The 19779-nt window shown below is 48.0% G+C and overlaps 1 protein-coding gene across 9 annotated transcripts in view; it reads right to left on the reverse strand.

Annotated features, from left to right (window-relative positions):
- Positions 1–4395: 4395 nt before the first annotated feature.
- Positions 4396–19779, reverse strand: part of Atx-1 (Ataxin 1) — a 187311-nt gene continuing 171927 nt past the window's right edge. For all 9 annotated transcript variants that reach the window (XM_075877198.1, XM_075877197.1, XM_075877196.1 and 6 more), the window contains 2 exons: positions 9526–10331; positions 4396–9296 (listed from right to left, as the gene is read on the reverse strand). In XM_075877198.1, the coding sequence (XP_075733313.1) occupies positions 9000–9296; positions 9526–10331 (1103 nt within the window). In that variant the 3' untranslated portion in view covers positions 4396–8999. The remainder of the gene's footprint in view (positions 9297–9525; positions 10332–19779) is intronic.

Genomic DNA, 19779 nt, shown 5'->3' on the forward strand with positions numbered 1-19779 from the left:
TTAAAACAGTGCCTTCAAGAACCTCAGCCAAAATCAGCGGGTAAAGAGGCACAGTGTTACCAGATTCCACCAAGCTTAACATATTTTTTTTCTGTGCGCTGGCGTTTTGGGGCTTGCCGCTACTCCTTTCAGCTACGCGAATCACACTGACGCATCCCGTATGTAAGCTTCCTATTCGCAACGCGTGAACTCAGCAACAACTTCGATTATCTATGTATTCGCGAACAACGTGAACCATACGTTCCCTGTAGCAAAAAAAAAAAAACGTCAACAAAATATGCAGTACTCACAGAACAAATACGAGACACACTGGTGGGCTTCCACTCGTCTCGCCCCATTTTAGACAGCCCGGGTTGGCATCAGCCCGGGCTCGCTGGGATGCGGAACATTTGCACGCTTTTTTTCGTTATAATATAGTGCACAACGGCATAGAGCATAACGCATTTTCGGGCTTCACCGGCAGCGTTTAACACGCTATACCACAACGAACGTTGCGGAATCGGGCGTAGACGCAGTGCGGGCACCAAGATGGCGTGACATTGCGGAGTCGCTGTCTGGCAACATTGTGTAATCAAAGTTGTGAGTCGCTGCCTGGCAACACTCGGGTAAATCAAATTGTCCTTTATATCGAACTATCTTCGTACGCAACAATGGTGCGCCGCAGTGCGCCAGTGCTTGTGGCGCTCGGCTGCTGACATCGCGGGTTAGATCATGGCCGCCGCGGAGGTCAGTCACATTTCGATGGAGGCGAAATATACTGGACGCCTGCGTACTGCGCGATCTCAGTGCACGGTTAAAAAAAAAAACACAAGATAGTGAAATTTTCCGGAGCCTTCCACCACGGCGTCTCTCATAATCACATCGTGGTTTCGGGACGTATAACACCAGATAAGACGAATGCTTGGACTAGTAGGCGATTTGCAGTCAACATACTTGCACAGCGCAAGAAAACGAGTGGTTGCAGCGTAACTACCGAAGAAACGTGGACAGGAAAGAGCGCTCGACGTGCTCGAATTGATGCGTGATAGCCGGCAACAAGACTTTCGCGTGGATCGAATACTTTTGCACCCATCACCAGGTTTGTGCATTGCAAACAAATGAGGGCGGAACACACTCGTGACACGTTACGACGAACTTAAATTTATTGCAGCGAGGATGTCTAGGTGGGTGCCTCCCCCCCCTCCCCCCTGACTCACTACGCAATTCTGTTGCGCACACAGTGCAGTTATAATTTCCCTGTCCAGAAAAGTAGACTAGCGCTTGTAAAATTATGCCGCAAAGCTGCAATTGACCTGCCGAGGGGGCACGGCCCCTTCTCAAGAAATGGAGGGCCCATTTCGTGCGCTGTGAGCCTGTGACAGCGCGAGTGCTGGTGGCGTGAGAATGACGACCCCCGCTGCCGCAGCACAAGAAGTGTTCCGACTGGTAAGGGCTGTGTCTTCCCAAGCACTCCCGCATAACATCTCAACATCCCCTCGAGACGTTTGTGCCACAACACACACGTCTCAACGATGTACATTGACAATTGGCGTTTGGCGACTTACTACTCGTGAAAGTCCGTTGCGCCAGAACTGTTTTGCACCGTGTGTAAAAGCCCGACCAACATTAGACCTAGCGGGTACACCGCAAAAGGTAATACTTCAAGTGAAACAAGAAAACTGGACTTGCTGCGCAAGCCGAAGCAATGCGCTCTTTCCCATCTTCCTTCTCATTCTGCGCAGCAAGTCGAGTTTTCAAGTTAGAACCGACTAGTCAGTCTGCAAATAAGTATTGCTTGAAACTTACACACCCTCTTCCCAAGCTGGTAATCTGTTCCTTTTCCGCACCTTAGACGAGACGCTACCTCTCTCTACTCCATCGATTTTCTCGGCTTCAACGCAGCCACAAATGCACAGACACCAAAAACGCGAACACAGAGTGATGTCCAGAAAACAGCCGCGAAAAGACCGTAGTGAAGCAGGAGAGAGAGAAAAAAAATGAGGGGATCCTTAAGCTTGGCCTCTAAGAGTTGATCGAAGACGATGGCGATATCCTGTCCTATAGTGCGTACTTTAAACGCTTGATGCATGAAATCCTTTCTAACTTGCCGTGCACAAATTACCATGGGTTCAAGAGAATGCCTGCAGTAACGTACGCGCCCTTTGCAATGGGTGACCGGCTTTAAACCATTAAGTCATCATGATTATCACGTGTTCTGACGCCCTGCCCCGCCGCGGTGGTCTAGTGGCTAAGGTACTCGGCTGCTGACTCGCAGGTCGCGGGACTGAATCCCGGCTGCGGCGGCTGCATTTCCGATGGCGGCGGAAATGTTGTAGGCCCGTGTGGTCAGATTTGGGTGCACGTTAAAGAACTCCAGGTGGTCGAAATTTCAGGAGCCCTCCACTACGGCGTCTCTCATAATCATACGGTGGTTTTGGGACGTTAAACCCCACAAATCAATCACCAAATCAAATCAATCAATCATGTTCTGACACCCGATGGTAATGTACGCTTGTACCACGCAATATTTTTAGTGTTATGTCTGATATTGTATTGTGAAGCATGTATACGGGACACGTGTTTGTACTGCATGAAAGTTACTTTCACTGCATTCAGAAGCGGACGCGTAGCAGTGTGGGAGAACGCCGGCTTGCCACCCAAAAGACCCGAGTTCGATCTTCACCCAGAAATGTTGATTTTCTTCGAATCTTTTTCGATTTTTCGGTCACGCACAAGATGACTTTTTGCTCACAACCAACGACGCTGGAATATCGGCGAAACGCTCCTTGAAGCTGTCGCGTTGAAAAGGGCAGAATGAAGCATCCAAGCTTTATTTTTTGTCTTTTTTTTTGGGGGGGGGGGGGGGGAGCACACTGCATCCGTGCCCCCGCGACTGTACACCTGCTCAAATACACATTTGTTTGTTGTCATGAAACATGCGAGTCTCATTTGTGAATACGATTTTTCATAAATTGCTTTACGTGATCTTTATTTATGGATGACCCTTTTGATGCCAGATCACCATCCTCATTTTTTCTTTTTATCACGAAAGCATGTTTGATTTGTGCATTGCTTAGGTGACGAATTCTTTTCTTGCTTTGCGATGCGAAGCCTCCTTGTTTTGTGAATCTGTTCGATTCATAATGGTCTAAAATGTATTTCCATTGCATACTCTTTCTTGTGACGCACGTTTGTTTAACGATCGTTTACTGTCTTTCTTTTATCACCTGGTATTCTTCCCTGTGTCCACATGAAATAAAGCAACGCAGCTTTTTTTTTTTCAAGTTTTCTTAGTCTAAACAGAAAAAAGCAAAGGGAACCTACAAAAATGGGGAGGTGACAATCAACGGTCAATTCCCGAGGGTCGTCCGCACGACGCTGCGATCCCTGTGGGATTGCAGAGTCGTGCTGGCTCGACTGCTGCATTTGGCTTTCTGTTTGAAAATGTTAGGGCAGCCTGAAGTGGGACCGAATTTCTCCGCGGTTGGGGCACTACCACAACACTGTATGTTTCATCCTAGTTCAAGCACCTGTTCTGCACGACAAGCAATCAGACGGATGCTGTAGGGGCACCAGAGCGGTCTTTTTTTGTTTGTTTTGTTACCCAAAAGTTTTTTTCAGGCAATCAGATTGGCACGGGGATGTAGGTTTGGCTATGGTCACTGGAATTGTAGTTTGGCTTACCTTTGCGAGTGGCTCAATCCTCGTCTGCTTGCCGCTGGTTCAGACCAAAAGCATTCCCATCCCTCTCGCATCCTTGATTATGTGCGCAAACATAACACATGCAGAAGTTTGATGTCTAAATTCTCAAATAGCGTACAGTAATTTCAAAGGAGTAGAGACAAATGCATATTTTACCCTAATCCCATTATGTGCAGAATCACAGGTGTTGCAATGCAAAATCGACCAGACAATGATAATTGTTGCTGCAAAGAATTGTCTCTAGCTTACTACTACATAGTGATTGATATAAGCACAGTAGGCATAGTAAGTACTCGTTATAACATACTAAAGCAGCTGCAACAATAGATATCTCGTTGCATCGCAAGATGCTTACACATAACCATGGAAATCGGAGGGAAAAAGAATGGAAGTCAGACGTCCCTGATTTCCGAGGTCATGCAATTAACCCTAGATCTCTGACTGCCTTCACAAAAATTCTGCTACTGTAACATAAATGCTCCATTTGGCACTCCATAAATGGAAACAGAAAACTGGAGGTATACCTACTGCAATACTAATAATATTAGTAATAATAATTATTACTATTGCTTCATTGGGAATTGCACAATACGCTCAGTAATTTATGTTCATGGTTCCATGCAAGAAAAAAAAATAAGCCAACAATTACTGTCTCTACTCCTCCACAGTAGGTTGCTGTATTTATTTAGAGATGTCATTGAAGTGAGGCACGAGTCAGAAAGAAACAAACACTGGTTTAATCTTGGTACGTAGGCCAGCAACACTGACAGTTATAGCATGTGCACTGGTGTAGAACACTTTGTCTCAAGGACAACAATGAGAAAAGAAAAAAAAGTTTTAGTCTCGCACTTCTACCACTTCGTGTTGACCGGTGGTGTTAAGAGATCAAGTGAAGGAGTCTCAAAACTTTGGTGGCGCCCTTATTGGACAGAATAGCCATTACAAACAGTGTGGGCAACACATGTGTAGGAAATTCGCACTTGCCCATTGGATAGCGCAGTAAAACCGGCCCCTGAAGCCCACCTGTCCAAAGGGACAGCCCTCATAGGAAGTACACAACACACCTTGTACAGGTTACTCCAAATGCATACCTGCCAACCTGGGAACCCCGAAAGTCGGGGATTTTCGTAGAAAGGGGAGTGTGGAGGGTAGCGACAAAGAAAAAATGGCGTAAGTTTCTACTTATTTCTCGGGGCCACAGCAACATCAGCTCTGACTGAGTGGCAGTAAAGTTATACATCAGCGATTATAGGGTACCAGCGAGTACAAAAATGCCCCCACCTTCCTGAATGGAATTGGGAGGAAATGCGAATGCATTGTGTAGTGTCCATAACGGCGTTTTGTACGTGAGAACCCAGCGTTAGAAGAATAATGTTTTCTTTTCTTTGCTTACACCATGCAGGCAATAGCGCCATTTGCCGCACGTGGCGTTTTTCTGTCGCGAGAAACGCAGTATGCATTTCCAGCTCTAGTACCTAGCATGCACGGTTAAATATACTATGAAGTGAACTAAACAAACAGCATTCTAGGCTCGACATTGGCGTTTCACAGTGGCGTTTCAAGCACACATTGCTGGATGTTCTTGACAAGCGTCCAGCCAGGAAACGATCCGAGAGTGACGCGCAAGCGGACGAAAGAGTGAGCGAATGGCGAGGAAATGAGAGGCGAAGAATTGCACCTAGCCTCTCCTACACTCTCGCACCCCATGCTCCGGTTTTTAGGGGCGAGGATAAGCGCGCGCACCTGCAGCTGTTGCTATGGGAGAGGGAGTAAGAACAGAGAGATAACACTTGCCAGCACGTGGACACGGCCACGGACAACACCGGAAGCCTGACACAAGAAGACGAATGTGGGACTTTTAACTGTACTTGTGAACGTGTTTCTTTGTATTCGCTGGTACCCCATTTCTCAGTTCACGATTCACCAACTGGCCCAACAGCTAGCGTTTATACATCTTAGCACGCGCACCATTGGCTGCGTTGTGAGTGACGTTGTCCATCCTGTCTTAGCTGAGTTGCTACTGAAAGCTTCCACTTGAGTAGGTCACGGACAACTCTAGAAAAGCGCTGACAGTCAGTGCAAATGTGAGAGCTGGCATTCACCGGGCCGATACAAAAACATGCCAGGGAGGTCTAGCGTTGGCAGCAACTGCGTACCGATGATTAGGCAGCCTTCCGAGCCACACTAAATCGCGAATGGGAATGCAAGGGCCGGTGGCGGGCGGATCCTGCAAACCATGCCGACGAGTTAGCTTGTCACACTTGCAACGCGTTGCGGGCACAACAGCGTCGTGACGATTGCAAGAGTGCGTCCCCCGAGCTGAACACCTGCTTTCGGTGGGAGTTTCTCCAGCGGCACTTCGTCAGAGTGTGAAACGCATTCAACCGGTCATTAGACTCCTCCACAACTGTGACCATGCGAGGCACAATGTGTGGCATGCGAAATAAACACTGCGGTAAACCCATTCCAAACGTGTGTCTAACCTCATTAAGAAGCACGAATATGTAACCAATAATTGTGAAAAACTTCAGTGCAGCGTTGGGTTAAAACCATCACTAAACACCGGAACCACACGTTACAGCATTTTTTTCACCAGCGTCCAACGGATGTTGACACACCTGCAGCGATACTATAGTCGGTTTCCAGTGTAGGCCATTAACGATGCTTTCAATAAGGGGAGGTAGTAAACCGTAAGTGCAGGCCATTACCGATGCTTTCAATAAAGGGAGGTAGTTAACCCGTAAATACCACCTAATATCGTAGAGGCCAAGTACTGCCATTCATTGGAAAAATTATAGCCAACTTATTAACGTCATCAACTTTTATCATGAACGGCAGCTAAAGACGGTCTCAAAATTAAATCCTGCAGAACATAAGAAACCCATTTCTTCAGAAGTGCATTTTTGACAGAGAGAAAAACGCTGAAGGCCGGTGTTTTTTAGATTTAGGCGCGTGTTGAAGAGCCCCAGGTGGTCGAAATTTTTGGAGCCCTCCAGTATGACATCTCTCATAGTCATGTCGTCGTTCTGCGACGTTAAACGTCAACAATTTACCTTATTAAATTAGTTTCAAAAGCACAAAAATGACTGGAAGGTTTGTTTGAAGCGATTGCTGGCATAATTCTTGTCGTTTCTTCAGAGTGGACACGGGCAGTGAAACGAAGCTGGCACGCGTTTCGCCTTGACCACCACGGCCTTGTGATCGCTGAAGTGCATGCTGAAAGGTTCCTGCACACACTCTACGTCTAAGTTGCCACAGATCAGATCGATGCACGTTCCCCTTATCGTGGTGGGTAGTTTCCGTTCCGCCGACACGCACTTCAGCGAGTGCACGTCACGCATGTAATCGACAAGCCATTCTCCTCCTCTTTCGCTGACGTCAACATTGAAGTCTCTCGAGATTGTCACGCCTCGCCGGAATCAGTCAGCGCCTCCTCCGGACAGCACTGAAGGTTGGGAGCAAGGTACAGCATGAGGATTGCGACGTCGCCAACGTGCACGGCAACGAACTCGGGGCAAGAGCGTCTTCAAGAGATTCCGTATCGTTCTTCCAGGTGGCCTCCGGATCGGCCGGCGGAGCCCGGCGCTTGCGGGTAGGCGCTTTCGCCGAGGGCGCGCAGCGCTTTTGAGACGTTGCCGATGACAGCGAAAATTCACCGGAGTTGGCCTTCCACTGTCGGCGTGTTTGATGCCTGGGTGCCAACGCGCTGCACCGCGTTGGCACCCAGGCATCAAAGCGCGTTGTCTGTGGTGAGTTGTTCGTACGTCTCTCTAAGCCGACGCGATGCTGCGCGTTGGCACGGAGACACGAACAGCATTACACCGACTAGTCAGAGCTGCTTCGCATCTAAAAATAAACACGTTGAATTGCAAATAACGGAGGTCACGTGCAAATGCAGTGACACTGCTAATTTGATCAAAGGCACAGCCAAAGACCCCCTTCTTCCCCCTCCTTCCCCAGTCTTCCTCTATATTGTTGGGAAACGGGGGGGGGGGGGGGGGGTCTCGTAGCCTCTCTGGAAAGCCCTAGGAGTTCCTCAAGACCAGCTCTCTTGATAACCTTTTTGCTTTGTTATTTTGTTTTAGCAGTAGTGATTAGGGCTGTTTTTCGGTATATTTATGGCTATGCCCATGCAAAGGAAGAGAGTGCTCAAAATTCGACATTTTCCCAGGCAAATCAGGAGAGTTGGCAGGTATGCAAATGCACTACTGTATGATGGCGATATTTAGGAAGCAACAGACAGTACTTGTTTCTGGGCTTCTCCGGCAGCAAGAAGGCACTGAACTTTTGCTGGCACTCCAATGTGCCTACACTAGCTGTGGCCTACAATCAGTAAGATTTCTGCAGGGGCAGGTTTCACTAGCATTTCAATTGGCTTCAGTCAACAAGGACCCTGTGTAAGCACTTAATATGAACACATGGACTTGCCTTTAGTCCGTTACCTTTTGGCATCACTAATGTGGGCTTTGCGTAAGCAGCCACAAAGACAGCCAGGGCTTGAGCTGACGACTTTTGCCCATTACAGAATGGCGTGTCTGGCTGAGCAAGAAGAAGCACCCAAACAGACAATGGCAATATAACGAATGCAGTAACAAACATGTTTGGTGAGGGAGCACAAACAATTACAGAGGTATTAAACAACAAACAAAAACAAGTAGCAAACATTGCTGGAGATCGCCAAAACACAACACCCATGGCCAGCATGGTCTCTGCAGAGAGCAAGGAGTCTGCTGTTAACTTCCAAGAGAGCCTCAGTATCAGAATTCGGAGTTGCCTTGCTCCAGGCAGTGAGATCAATCTCATTTTGCAAATATTGATTGGAGCACTTCGCTCTCTGGGTGACTTAGATTTGGACAACTTCCCCCAAAAAATCCGTTTTAACTGGCCTTCGGCAATGTTTCCTGGTATGGCTAGCTCTAAAAATGGAGCCTTTTCACTTGAAAAATATTCTTTGGGAGGTCTTTCTACCCAGATTGAGAGATCTTGTGTACATATGGCTCTGCTATGGAACCGACAGTTCTTTGGGTCTCCCAAGAGCACAATTTGTGCCTCGGAGACAAGCACATGGCGACAGGCAGTCTAGAGGCCCATTAGGGTATACTTAAACGCGGACAAATTTAGGGAGCCGGACATCAGAGTTCTGATTAACCGGGGAGCCCTCAAATGGCCATCGCATACCCAAATCCGTAAGTAGACAGCTAAGTCACATGGTGGTTGGATGTGCAGCCTGCTCCTCCCAGCTGGAAGAGCTCACTGGTCCTGGAGAGGAATGCGGCAGGGAGGCCACGAGGAAAAATACCAGTCATCACAGCACTGCATCACGTGGTCCTCTCCGACACAGGAGCCACTTGGTCTGGGGCAGACCAGCGGCGCTTACGGGCTGCTGGCTCACGGATGCTCAGTGGGTTCATCGGGTCCGCCCCAGGGGCTGCAGGGGGCGGTCGTGGGGGCAGTCCTGCTCGGCGAGCACGATGTGTGAGCGAGATGCAGACATCGCCAACACTCAGCCTGTGGCACTGGAGCTGGTAGCGCTGGAGAGAGCGCTCAGGATTGCAGGAAGACCAACCACGGTTGAAGACAAAGAAAGGGTGCTCTACCGGTGCCTCCACTGTCACCTGCACGACAACATAACAGAAATAAAGGCAAGTCCTCCTACTCCTACCACTATGCATACTTCTTCTGGATTCGCTTCTGGCAACATCCAGCAAACATTCATCTCTGCAACGGTCACACTGTGTGACAGAGCAGCTATGCTTTTGTCGTGAGATCAATAAATGAACAGGGACATCAATACTGGATGCAAAATTAAGAAGCGATTCAGACCTAGAGAAGTGCAAGTCTCACCTGGACCTGGTTCTGGCCGACTGAGAAGCTCAGCAGGGCAACACCATCACCCTTCGAGGGTGCCTCAGCAACACGCAACACCCGGCTCGAATCGATACGTAGGTCTCGGCTCAGGTTGGCACTACTCACGAAATCCTCGGTACGCAAGTCTTCAACTTTCTTGAGCAGACCACTACCCAGCTGGATGATGGAGCCTTTGACAAAATAGGCGGGGTAGTGTAGAGCACCGGGTACTTGGGCACTGCTGCTGCTGCTGCTGCTGCTGGCACTGGTGCTGCTTGCTGCAACAGCCAGCTGGGGACCCTGGGGAGCTCGGCTGCGCACAGGCGGCGCCGACAGTGGCGCGCCAGCAAGCAGCGAGGCCGGGGGGTCAACGATGTTGATACTGGCCGGCGGCTGAAGAATGCGATGCTTGAGGCTGCCCTCCTTGCCACTGGGTAGTCGGTACGGCGGGCTTGGCGGCGACCGGCGCCGGGTCTGGAACGTCGGCGGCGGCGGTGGCAGCGGTGGTGGCTCTGGCTGCGGATAGGGTCGCCGGCTGGCCAGCAGAGAGGCCGGCGGTGGTGCCCCATACGCTGCCAGCGGGAAGGGGATGCGTGGATAAAAGGACGGGTAGTCGGGCGGCCGGAACCAGGGGTCGGCCGGGGGCGCTTCAACGGGCGGTGCGCCGCTCATGGACGCCCAGTCGGGGCCCCCCTCCGAGGCACTGCGCACCTTGCGGTCCGAGCCGCCACCGCCGCACAGCGGGGACAGGTAATCGGGCTGCCGCAGCGACAGCATCGAGGCTCTGGCCGCCGCGCACGGCCCTGCGCAGCCCAAGGCACGTAATAAGTAAATACACATGTCTGTCCACTTCAGAAATCGGCAACACACAGGACACTGACAAAGTCCGAGACCAAGCTAACGCGAGAGGGAAACTTTATGGACGAATTAAGCTGAAGACACAGCAACGGTATCACGCAGTTCCGACAGATAGACTTATCCAACAAGTCCCTCTCGGAGAGGACTTTTACTCTTCACCTTCAGCTCTTCTTTCAGTATTGATATTGGGGGATAAAGTGAGCTACAGACACGCTCGCATAACATGCTTTCACGTCTCTTGCAAAGCAATAATACTTGTGACCATTCATGCTCCCTTGGTCATTCATCGTAAAACAAAGATAAAAGCCACGTTTACTTTATAAGGAAGCATTAGCGGGGAAACTACTATCTAAACAGATGACATCACAAAAATCATTTTGTTTATTGTTTTTGTCAACCATTGCAATTATTTGACAAGGTTTGTAAGGCTTCAAGAAAAGTTAAAACCTAACATTATGCAAATATAGGCAGCAGAGTTGAATTTTGTTCGACATTTCTTAAAATTGCAACATTAGTAAGAAATTAAAATTTTCAGCCACATAATTTAATTTGAATCGGTGCTGGTGCAAGTTTCAGGCATATTTGAACAGACGAATTAGAGTTGGTCCGGAGTTAAAGCTTTCTCTTAATACGATACTACAGCAGACCACACTACATTCTTAAAACATCGCATTCATGTATATAAATAGGGACGATGCACGACGACGACGCATCGCCTTATTGCGAGAACTGCTCTAAATGCCGAAGTTTAAAAATCCCCGAGCTCAAGTAATCGGCTACCGCTTACCTAACACTGCGCCTACTTTGCGACTCTTACTACGCCTGTTACAAAGGGTCATCAAAGCTGGCTTCTCCACAGCATGAGGTCTTATGGGGAGAAGCCTGCTTTGAGCCAGACAGTCGACAGGGAATTTTGGGCTAAGGCTTGAAGTTTCATGCGCGCGCGCGGGGGGGTGTGCGTGTACGTGTGTGTGAGTGTGAGTGCGTGTGCGTGTGTGTGTGTGCGTGTGTGTGTGTGTGTGTGTGTGTGTGCGTGTCTGCGTGTGCCGCCACCGCCACGAAAACTTGCTTCAGCCAGCTTTCGGTGTTCCGACTTGTATCGAATTCGCGTGTTGCGTCTTGCGCTAGAGATTCGCATCGCTAAAGGCCTGACCAAGCGTACCCGTTGCAACACCTCGGCGCGCGTCTTTTTGACGCGATGTCGAACCCTCTCCCACATGGAGAGAGAGAGAGCGCGGTTTCGCGTGACCACGTACCCACTCTCTCTATAGGGAGAGGGCGCGGCGGCCTGCGTCAAAAAGCTTTGCGCTGACACGCTGCGACGGATACGTGGGGCGAGGCCTTGTCGTTTTGCGCGGAAACAAGCTCGCACTTGAAGAAACGTATCGATCGCTCAAGTTTTGTTTTCTTATTATGCGTATCTCAAAGGAAGGGCTTGGTTTTTACACTTTACAGAAATGTTTGCCCACCTGCTTGCACGCTTTTTCCTTGGGCTTCGTGAAATAAAGGAAGAAAATAAAATCAGGTTACCTGTTCGTATTTTGTTTACGAAGTATCAAGTGAACTTTTTTTTTTGCAATATTGGCAATGTTGCCTTCCGTCAATGAGAGAAGAATAATGCATTGTAAAAAAACGTGATCAGCACTTTGTGTTAGCGGTCGTTATTTTTCCCCCGTGACAATTATTTCGTACAATACAAAAGGGTTAGCATTGCCTTGCTTACCTCCTGCGTAGTGCCATATTTCGATCCCAATGTCGTGTTTAACCTTGTTATTGTCAGAATTGCTTTGATTTCTATCTAGGTCACAGAACAAAAGCATCTTGCGATTCCCCGTGGTAACAGGTGATGCGATCGCAAATTTATTGTATTCTCGACAACTCAAACGCGAGCGCGCGTCGGTGGTGCGCGCGTCCTGTGCCGACAACATTCGGGCTTGATGTCTCGGGTCGGCGGCTCAGCCTTGCGGCTGGCCTTAATCGCCTTGCGTGGAGAGCGCTTTTGTCGCTTTTCCGTCGATAACGAAAGGCTCGCTTCAGACGAAACGGCCTTCCTTGCTCTTCCGGCTGTGTGCGCGACCGAAAGACAGCCGGCTTCGTGCGCAGAGGACCATGCGTGTAAGTGATCCGTTGAGTGATGAAGCAACGGGGAGCTCGTTTCCTTCCGCCTGTTAACGGGGCGTTTTGGAGCCGCGAAAAAGAAAGAGGTAAGGCTGTCGCAACAAGCACAGCATTTCCGAACGGCCTTCCTCTATGGGAATCGTGGACGCCTCTGTTCCTCGGTGTCTTGTTGCCCGTACCAGTGTCGCCGTGTCACGTATTTATTGCATACCGGTTTGCACATCTATGGGCTGTTATACAGTTATCTGAACGTGAAGTCGCATGTTTCCTAACGATATACGTTACCGCTTCGATAGAGCATTCTAAAACTGCCGCCGTGAAAAGGTTCACACACACACACACACACACACACACACACACACACACACACACACACACACACACACACACACACACACACACACACACACACACACACACACACACACACACACACACACACACACACACACACACCGTGTCTAGCATTTCATACTGAGGGCTCCTTTAAAAGGTCGGGTACGGTGAAACAAAGAAAGGTCGCGAAACCCCCCACTCGACTTTTCTACAGTAAGGCCAAAATGATAAATAATTCACAAATTCTGAACAGCGGAGCTAGAACGTCCCCCCCCCCCCCCAAAAAAAATGATACAAAGACAAGCACACCGACAAGGTGTGATTGTGGTTCATGAAGATTGTAGTGGCCAAGATATTCATGCTTTTTTTCGGTATTAATAATGCTTCTGAGTGATTTTTTTTTTTTCAGAATTCGCGGGTTTCAAAAACACTCGAACGTAATCTAACGCGGCGTAAACTATGTAGAGAAAACGCATGAAAGGTCCGTGTGTGTACGCGGAACGGAGAAAGAAATTAAAAGGGCGCAGTAGTGTTAAGACTAATACAAAATCCCGCAAAAGCATTTAAGCACAGCACGATGACGGCCCCGGTGAGGAGGCAACTATTCTATACGTCTACAGTGATCCTACGACAGGTGACACTGTCGCTACTCAACGAAAAATACGGCCAGAGGACGCACATTTACACCGATGGATCGGTCTCGGCTGACAGCTCCACAGGTGCTGTTGTCATCCCGGCGTACCAGGTCACTATCAAGCTCAAACTGTCGCATAGGACAACATACACAGCAGCGGAGCTTGCCGCCTTACGTGCTGCTATACTTTATATCGCGGAAGCCCGACCTCAAAAATGGGCTGTGTTCTGCGACTCCAAGGCATCCCTTCAGAGCTTGCAATCAGCTTTACGACAGAGGGAGCATCAACAACTAGTGAATGAAATAAGAGAAGTGATTCACGAAGCTTTATCGAAAGGACATGACGTGGTGTTCCAGTGGTTACCGGGGCATTGTGGTATTGTCGGTAATGACCTTGCTGCTAATGCTGCCCGATCCGCCCACGCGGACGCCCAGATAACCCAAATTCCATTGTCGAGAACCTACGCTGCAAGGGGCCTTTACTCGTTCGCTAACACCATGTCGGAAACTTGGCTGAGTGACCCCAGTGTCAGGAACCGCCGCCTACACAAATTGGACCCATCGAGAAAGCTTCAAGTTCTATCGGACCTCTCCCGCCAGGATGCAACTTTACTGTGCCGCCTGTGGTTAGGAGTAGCTTTTACAAAGGCGTACTCCTCTCGCATAGGAATGGCGGATAGCTCCCGATGTGAATCGTGCGACACTGACGAGACAATAGAACATCTACTGTGTTCATGTGAACGTTTTGCGAGCGAACGCAACTTGCTACGCGAAACGTTAGAGACACTAGACAGTAGACCTTTTTCCGCAGAGAAGATACTTGGCTCATGGCTCTACGCGTCGCTGGCCAGCAAAGCGACGCGGGCATTGCTAAGTTTTCGAAAGACGACCGGACTACGCGACCGCTTATAAGCGTGCAATGGACAAGGTCACATCTACACACACGTTGCCCTTCACTTCTCTCTCTCTTCTCCTTTAATCCCCTCACCCCTTCCCCCAGTGCAGGGTAGCAAACCGGAAGTGCGTCTGGTTGACCTCCCTGCCTTTCATTTCTTCCCTTTTTTCCTCCTCCTCCTACAGTTTACATTAGACAACTAGTGTAAGCTTCTTGCTATTTTGCTAATGTATACGACTGAGTGCACGTACTCTAGCCAATGTTGTGCAGGTGTCCGACTGCTATTTTTGGCTGCCTTGCACGCACTTTTTGAACAACGACGTGTATTCTAGGGGGCCATTTCCGAAGCAGCTCTAACAACTTTAAAGACACTAATACATCAGAAATTTTCATCCTGTCGAGTCTTAAAAAAAAAAAAAGTCAGCGGTCACCAAAAAGGACATTTTGTGTGCTGCGACAAGAAGAACAAGACGATCGCTAAAAATGTATGGTGACAAGACCGCTTAAAGAGAGACAGCACTGACTAAAAAGCCTGCTGGACGCGAAGCTGCGCACTTATCTGGCCAAAACCATTATTTGCGTGAAACACTTCATGCGATCTTTAGGTTGTGTCCTGCGCTGAATGCTGAAATGGAATGCCAAGACAACCAAACTTAAGCTGTTTCATTATCAACAATCAGGCAGTGCATATCAGAGCAGATGAAACGAAGCTTACCGAGCAATATTTATTTATGTATTTGCAACACATCGCGGGACTTCCGAAGAAGCATTTAGCAATTAATATACAACAAAAACAGTACTATGGAATTGTAAAAAAAAGTATGAACAGGCCAAGAGCAGTAAAAGTAGTACGTGAAATAGTGAAACAGTTGCATATACATTAAAACGTCCATTTATTTCTTAGCGAACATGCATGTTATGGTGAGTAATTGTGACCATAGCTTTGCAAAGACGATTCCATAACGAAATAGCACGTGACAGCCCTTCCGAAAATGCGTTTAGGGCTCACGCTGTTATGTAACTTAGTGATGTACGCATGGGGGTGTGCATTGGTAAGACACGAGACGGTAGAATATTAATGTATTTTATTAATGTATTTATGAAGTACGTAGCAGTCGGAAACGGAGTAGAGGGTATTCAATGGTTGTAGATTAAATTCTTTAAGTGATCACGTAGCGCAAAAAATATTTGACACAGGACAAGAGAAGGCACTACATATAAGGAGAGCGCTTACTTCCAACAAAATTTTTGTTTTCGTTTTTTTTTTGCACCACGTGATCAGTTATGGATTACCAACACGCCCAACTTCATACTATATTATATATTCATGTTTGAGGTTTAAGGACACTAGTATGGCAGTCGTTAGATCGTATAAATCAAGCGTCCCTATTTTGAATTGGCTACCTTGTTAATGAGGGGCTTCTGATGAGATCAAATTGCCGAGATGAATTCTAGGTGCGGGCGAACGAACATCACATATAAAGGCTCATTTACGCACGTTAGAGCTAGAGTGACGCAAGCATCCCAAGCTCTTCAGATGTCTGAGCACAAACTCGTAGTTTTTTGTTCTCTTTCCAAGAGAGGTTTGGAGCTAGCAGACCCCCCAATATTGTATGAAGAAGCATGACGCAATACTGTATTATAATAACCGAAGTTACATATAAAGCACTTATGACTGACACTACGTTGCCCTTATTTGAGTTAAGTGTCATTAGTGAATTATCTCACCAGTAGTCAATAGCGTTAATTCAACGCTTATTGAATAAGCACCATTAATTACCGGCACGTCGTCCTTGATATCATATTTATAACAATCTTTTTCACGCGGTGTTAGGCAATTTTGCGTTAGCAAACACAGTGGATTTTCTTCCTTTTTTGTATTTTTTTTAAATATGCTACGTCAGTGCTGCAAGTACACTGCACATTAAGCGATTCTCAGGCGACTGCACGCGTACGCAGCATTTGCTATTTGGAAGCTACTATTTATAGCATATAGTTGTACTTCATTTGAAAGTGTGTCAGTTGTTGCACTGTCACATTGAACAGCTGGAATTAACCAGAGCAGACAATGACAATGAAATGCTACGACGGATGTCACAAAACACACATAAAAAATTCTACTTAATTGAGTGCTCCTGTAGCTCTTGTCATCATGCATGCATCATGCGAAAGTATAGAGATCGTTTCACACGTAAACATCGATCATACTATACATTACTAATATCTGTATACATATACTGTGAACCAGCTAACTCGGGCGGAGGCGATTAAACGCAACTGCGGCGTTATACAAAGATGTGACGCACAGAATTTTGTAGTGTCAGTGGCGCGCATGCATGTTATATTTTTAATGCTAACGACTTCGTTATTAAGTGACCACTCACCTAAATAATTATATTACTTGAGTGATTACCTCTCACGCGTTCGCATCTTTCTTTTTCGCGCATTTGGCGCCACTCATTTAAAAGGTATAGAGAAGAACCAAAGGCTCGCTCATACCAAAGGCGGCGCGATAAAGCGGCCAAGCGGGATTCTCGAAGCGCCGAGTGCGTGAACCTGTTCAGACTGCATGCCTGCTTCGGCTGGCCGCGCGGCAGAAGAGGCAGGCATCGCGCGCTTTTGCACACGTGTCGCTATGACGTATCAGGGCTTCTTCCAAACGTACACCCGCGCCACCGCTGCGTGGCGTTCTGATTGGCTGCGGCAAAGCGGCGATCCTCGGCCGGCGGCAAAAAATTGCTCCGAGAGCGATCACCCTTGCCGCCCGGAGAGGAGGGTTTTCTCCGCTTTCCGCGTTGCCGCCTCGCCGCTTTGGCCGCCCCGCCTTCGGTGTGAACGAGCCTTGTGGCGAATTCCACTGGTAGATCCGGAGTGGCCGCCGCAATCTTGGAGCGAGCACTCGGAGTGTGTCAAACGTGATCTGCCAGTGGAACACGTGAATGCCCCGCTTGATGTAACTCCGGAAGTTTTTTACGCATACGTCACTAAACCGGTACCGGAAACGATTTTCTTTTCTACCTCGACGTTTCAATGACAACTGTGTCGCCACTGCAAAGCACGCATTTCGACCACACAGTCTCGCGGAAAGCAGGGCTACCACTTTCAAATTTTAGGAGTGTAAACAAGAACACGGGGTTACTACAACACGTCAAAAAACGCTGAGGGCAACCCAGCTGCCCGAATGTACCGGAAATGACGGCAACGCATTCTCGGAGTTCCGGCGAAATCCGTCTCTGCAAGACGGAGCACGCGGAACGCTCCTTCGCGGAGTGGATTACTCCGAATCTACCAGTGGAAAATACGAACTTGCTTCGAATCTACCAGTGAAACGCGGATTATCAGCATTGGAGCAAGAAAACTTGCTCCCGCTCGGCGATTGGAATTCGCCATTAAAGGCAATTTATGTTCGGCGAGTGCTTTTGTGAAAGTCATGCACGACATATATTCATTAGACGACATATATTCATTAGAACATATATAGTCTTGTAAAAAGAGTAGTAATTCAAACACGATATTTTGAAATGGTTACGAACAAAGAGAGCTAACAAAAAAAGTACGCCACGGTATAGTAATACCACGTGCCATTTATTTGATTACCTCGCAAAGAACAAAACTCAACGCGCCGTACCGTCGCCCCTTTAGTAAAGGCTCATTCATCACGGACAACGGCATCACACTGGATGCGTGTTTGCGCGTGTAGCGGTGGCGGTGCTCGATCACACCGCTGTGCCTGCCTAGCAAGGTTTTGCGTGACTCGTCTCTATCTCGCGTATCGACTCGTGCTCTGTCGACCCCGTGGGCACGTAGCAGCAGAGTGCCATTTACCACGCAAAAATACAATAAAAGAAAAATCCCGGCGCATGTTCACGCTGGCATCAGCCATCTTCTACAGGGTCTGTAGTATTTGTCTCGGCCATGATGACCAGTGTGTTCTTCAATGCGCTTCCCGCAGGCCTTCTCAGCGCCTGTAAACCCTGTATACCAATATAGGCTTTTATATGCTCTCTAACCCTCAACACTGCTTTTCTGTCCGAGATCTTAAACGTCACAGAATTCATATTCCGTTCTCGCGCTCGCCGCGCGGTACTCATCGGTGCCCACGTCTTTGTAAACTTTTAAGAATCGTTTCCCGCACGTGAGTGTCGTTGCCAGAATTAATCGAGTGTACTTTTGTTCTCATTGACATATAAGCAAAACGTCGCGACTTCGTAATTACCGTCCAATACGCTTCAATCACTTTTTAAATATTTTTCTCAAAGCTTCCCTCTCATATATCCGAGCACCCTGCGAGTTGATTGCACAGGTTCCCGAAACTGACTTCCACTTATTAATTCTCGTTCTCTGGTCGGTCTGTTGCCTACACACCCAGCGCACGGCGCTTTCTTCTCTTCTGTCACCTCAACCAACTTTATTTCGGAAGAGACCGCAAACAGTAGAGACCCTTTGAGCGCACGCGTGTCACCACTGCGTTGCCAATCAACCATCAAATCAAACAGACTGAGTTCTTTCATTTTTTTTTACTTTGTGCTGAAAAATATGTCGGACGTCATACAACTCCTACTCATCCAGTAAGAAATGTTATTTAAGTACCTTTTTTCGACTGGATATAAGCCTTACACTTTACTCCTACACTTTGTCAACAAGCTCATCAATGATTCGTCGCAATCCATCGCCAGCATGGCTCAGCGCCACTTGCAAATCACAAGTCATTCGGCCATTCGCCGTGAAGGCAAGCTCCTAAGATTACCAGTTAAGAGTACACAAGCTTGGACACAGTTTTCAAAGCGTGCATGAAAGCACCACCCGATAGGTTGTGTCTTCTTGCCTGATAATAATAATTGTTCGGATATCACGCACCCAAACTACGATATGATATTCAGGCACGCCGTAGTTGTGGGTTCCGGCTATTTTAACCACCTGTTTTTTTTTTTTCTCTTAATGTGATTCTAAATCTAAGTGCACGGGGCCTGTAGCATTCTGCTTCCATCAAAACACGACTGCTGTAGCCGGGATCAAACCCACGACCTTTGGCTCAGCAACAGAACTCAGTAACCACGGCGGCTTGCACCTGAATGATGCGACATTTTCTCTCGTGTAAAGAGTAGTTCTGAAATATTCTGACAGTTATCACACTGGGCTCCAGCGATGTGCTATCTTGTGCACGTTTCATGAAACGAGAGCTGTAACAAGTCGCCGCATGCAGATCTTTCGTGGGCGCGCTCGGAGTAATCAGAATGTCCATTTAAATCATGATTGAGCGTCTCTGTGCAATAGTTCCCTCGATACATGTACAACAAAGCGGCCTTGCTTCGGTGAACGTGCCAAATGTGCTACACAAGGGCTTCCGTTAGGAGCTTTTTATGCAACATTAACCACTTAGCATGTTTTCCAAGCGTATGCGTCACATTAT

Source organism: Rhipicephalus microplus, chromosome X, assembly GCF_043290135.1.
Source record: "Rhipicephalus microplus isolate Deutch F79 chromosome X, USDA_Rmic, whole genome shotgun sequence".
NCBI lineage: Eukaryota > Metazoa > Arthropoda > Arachnida > Ixodida > Ixodidae > Rhipicephalus > Rhipicephalus microplus.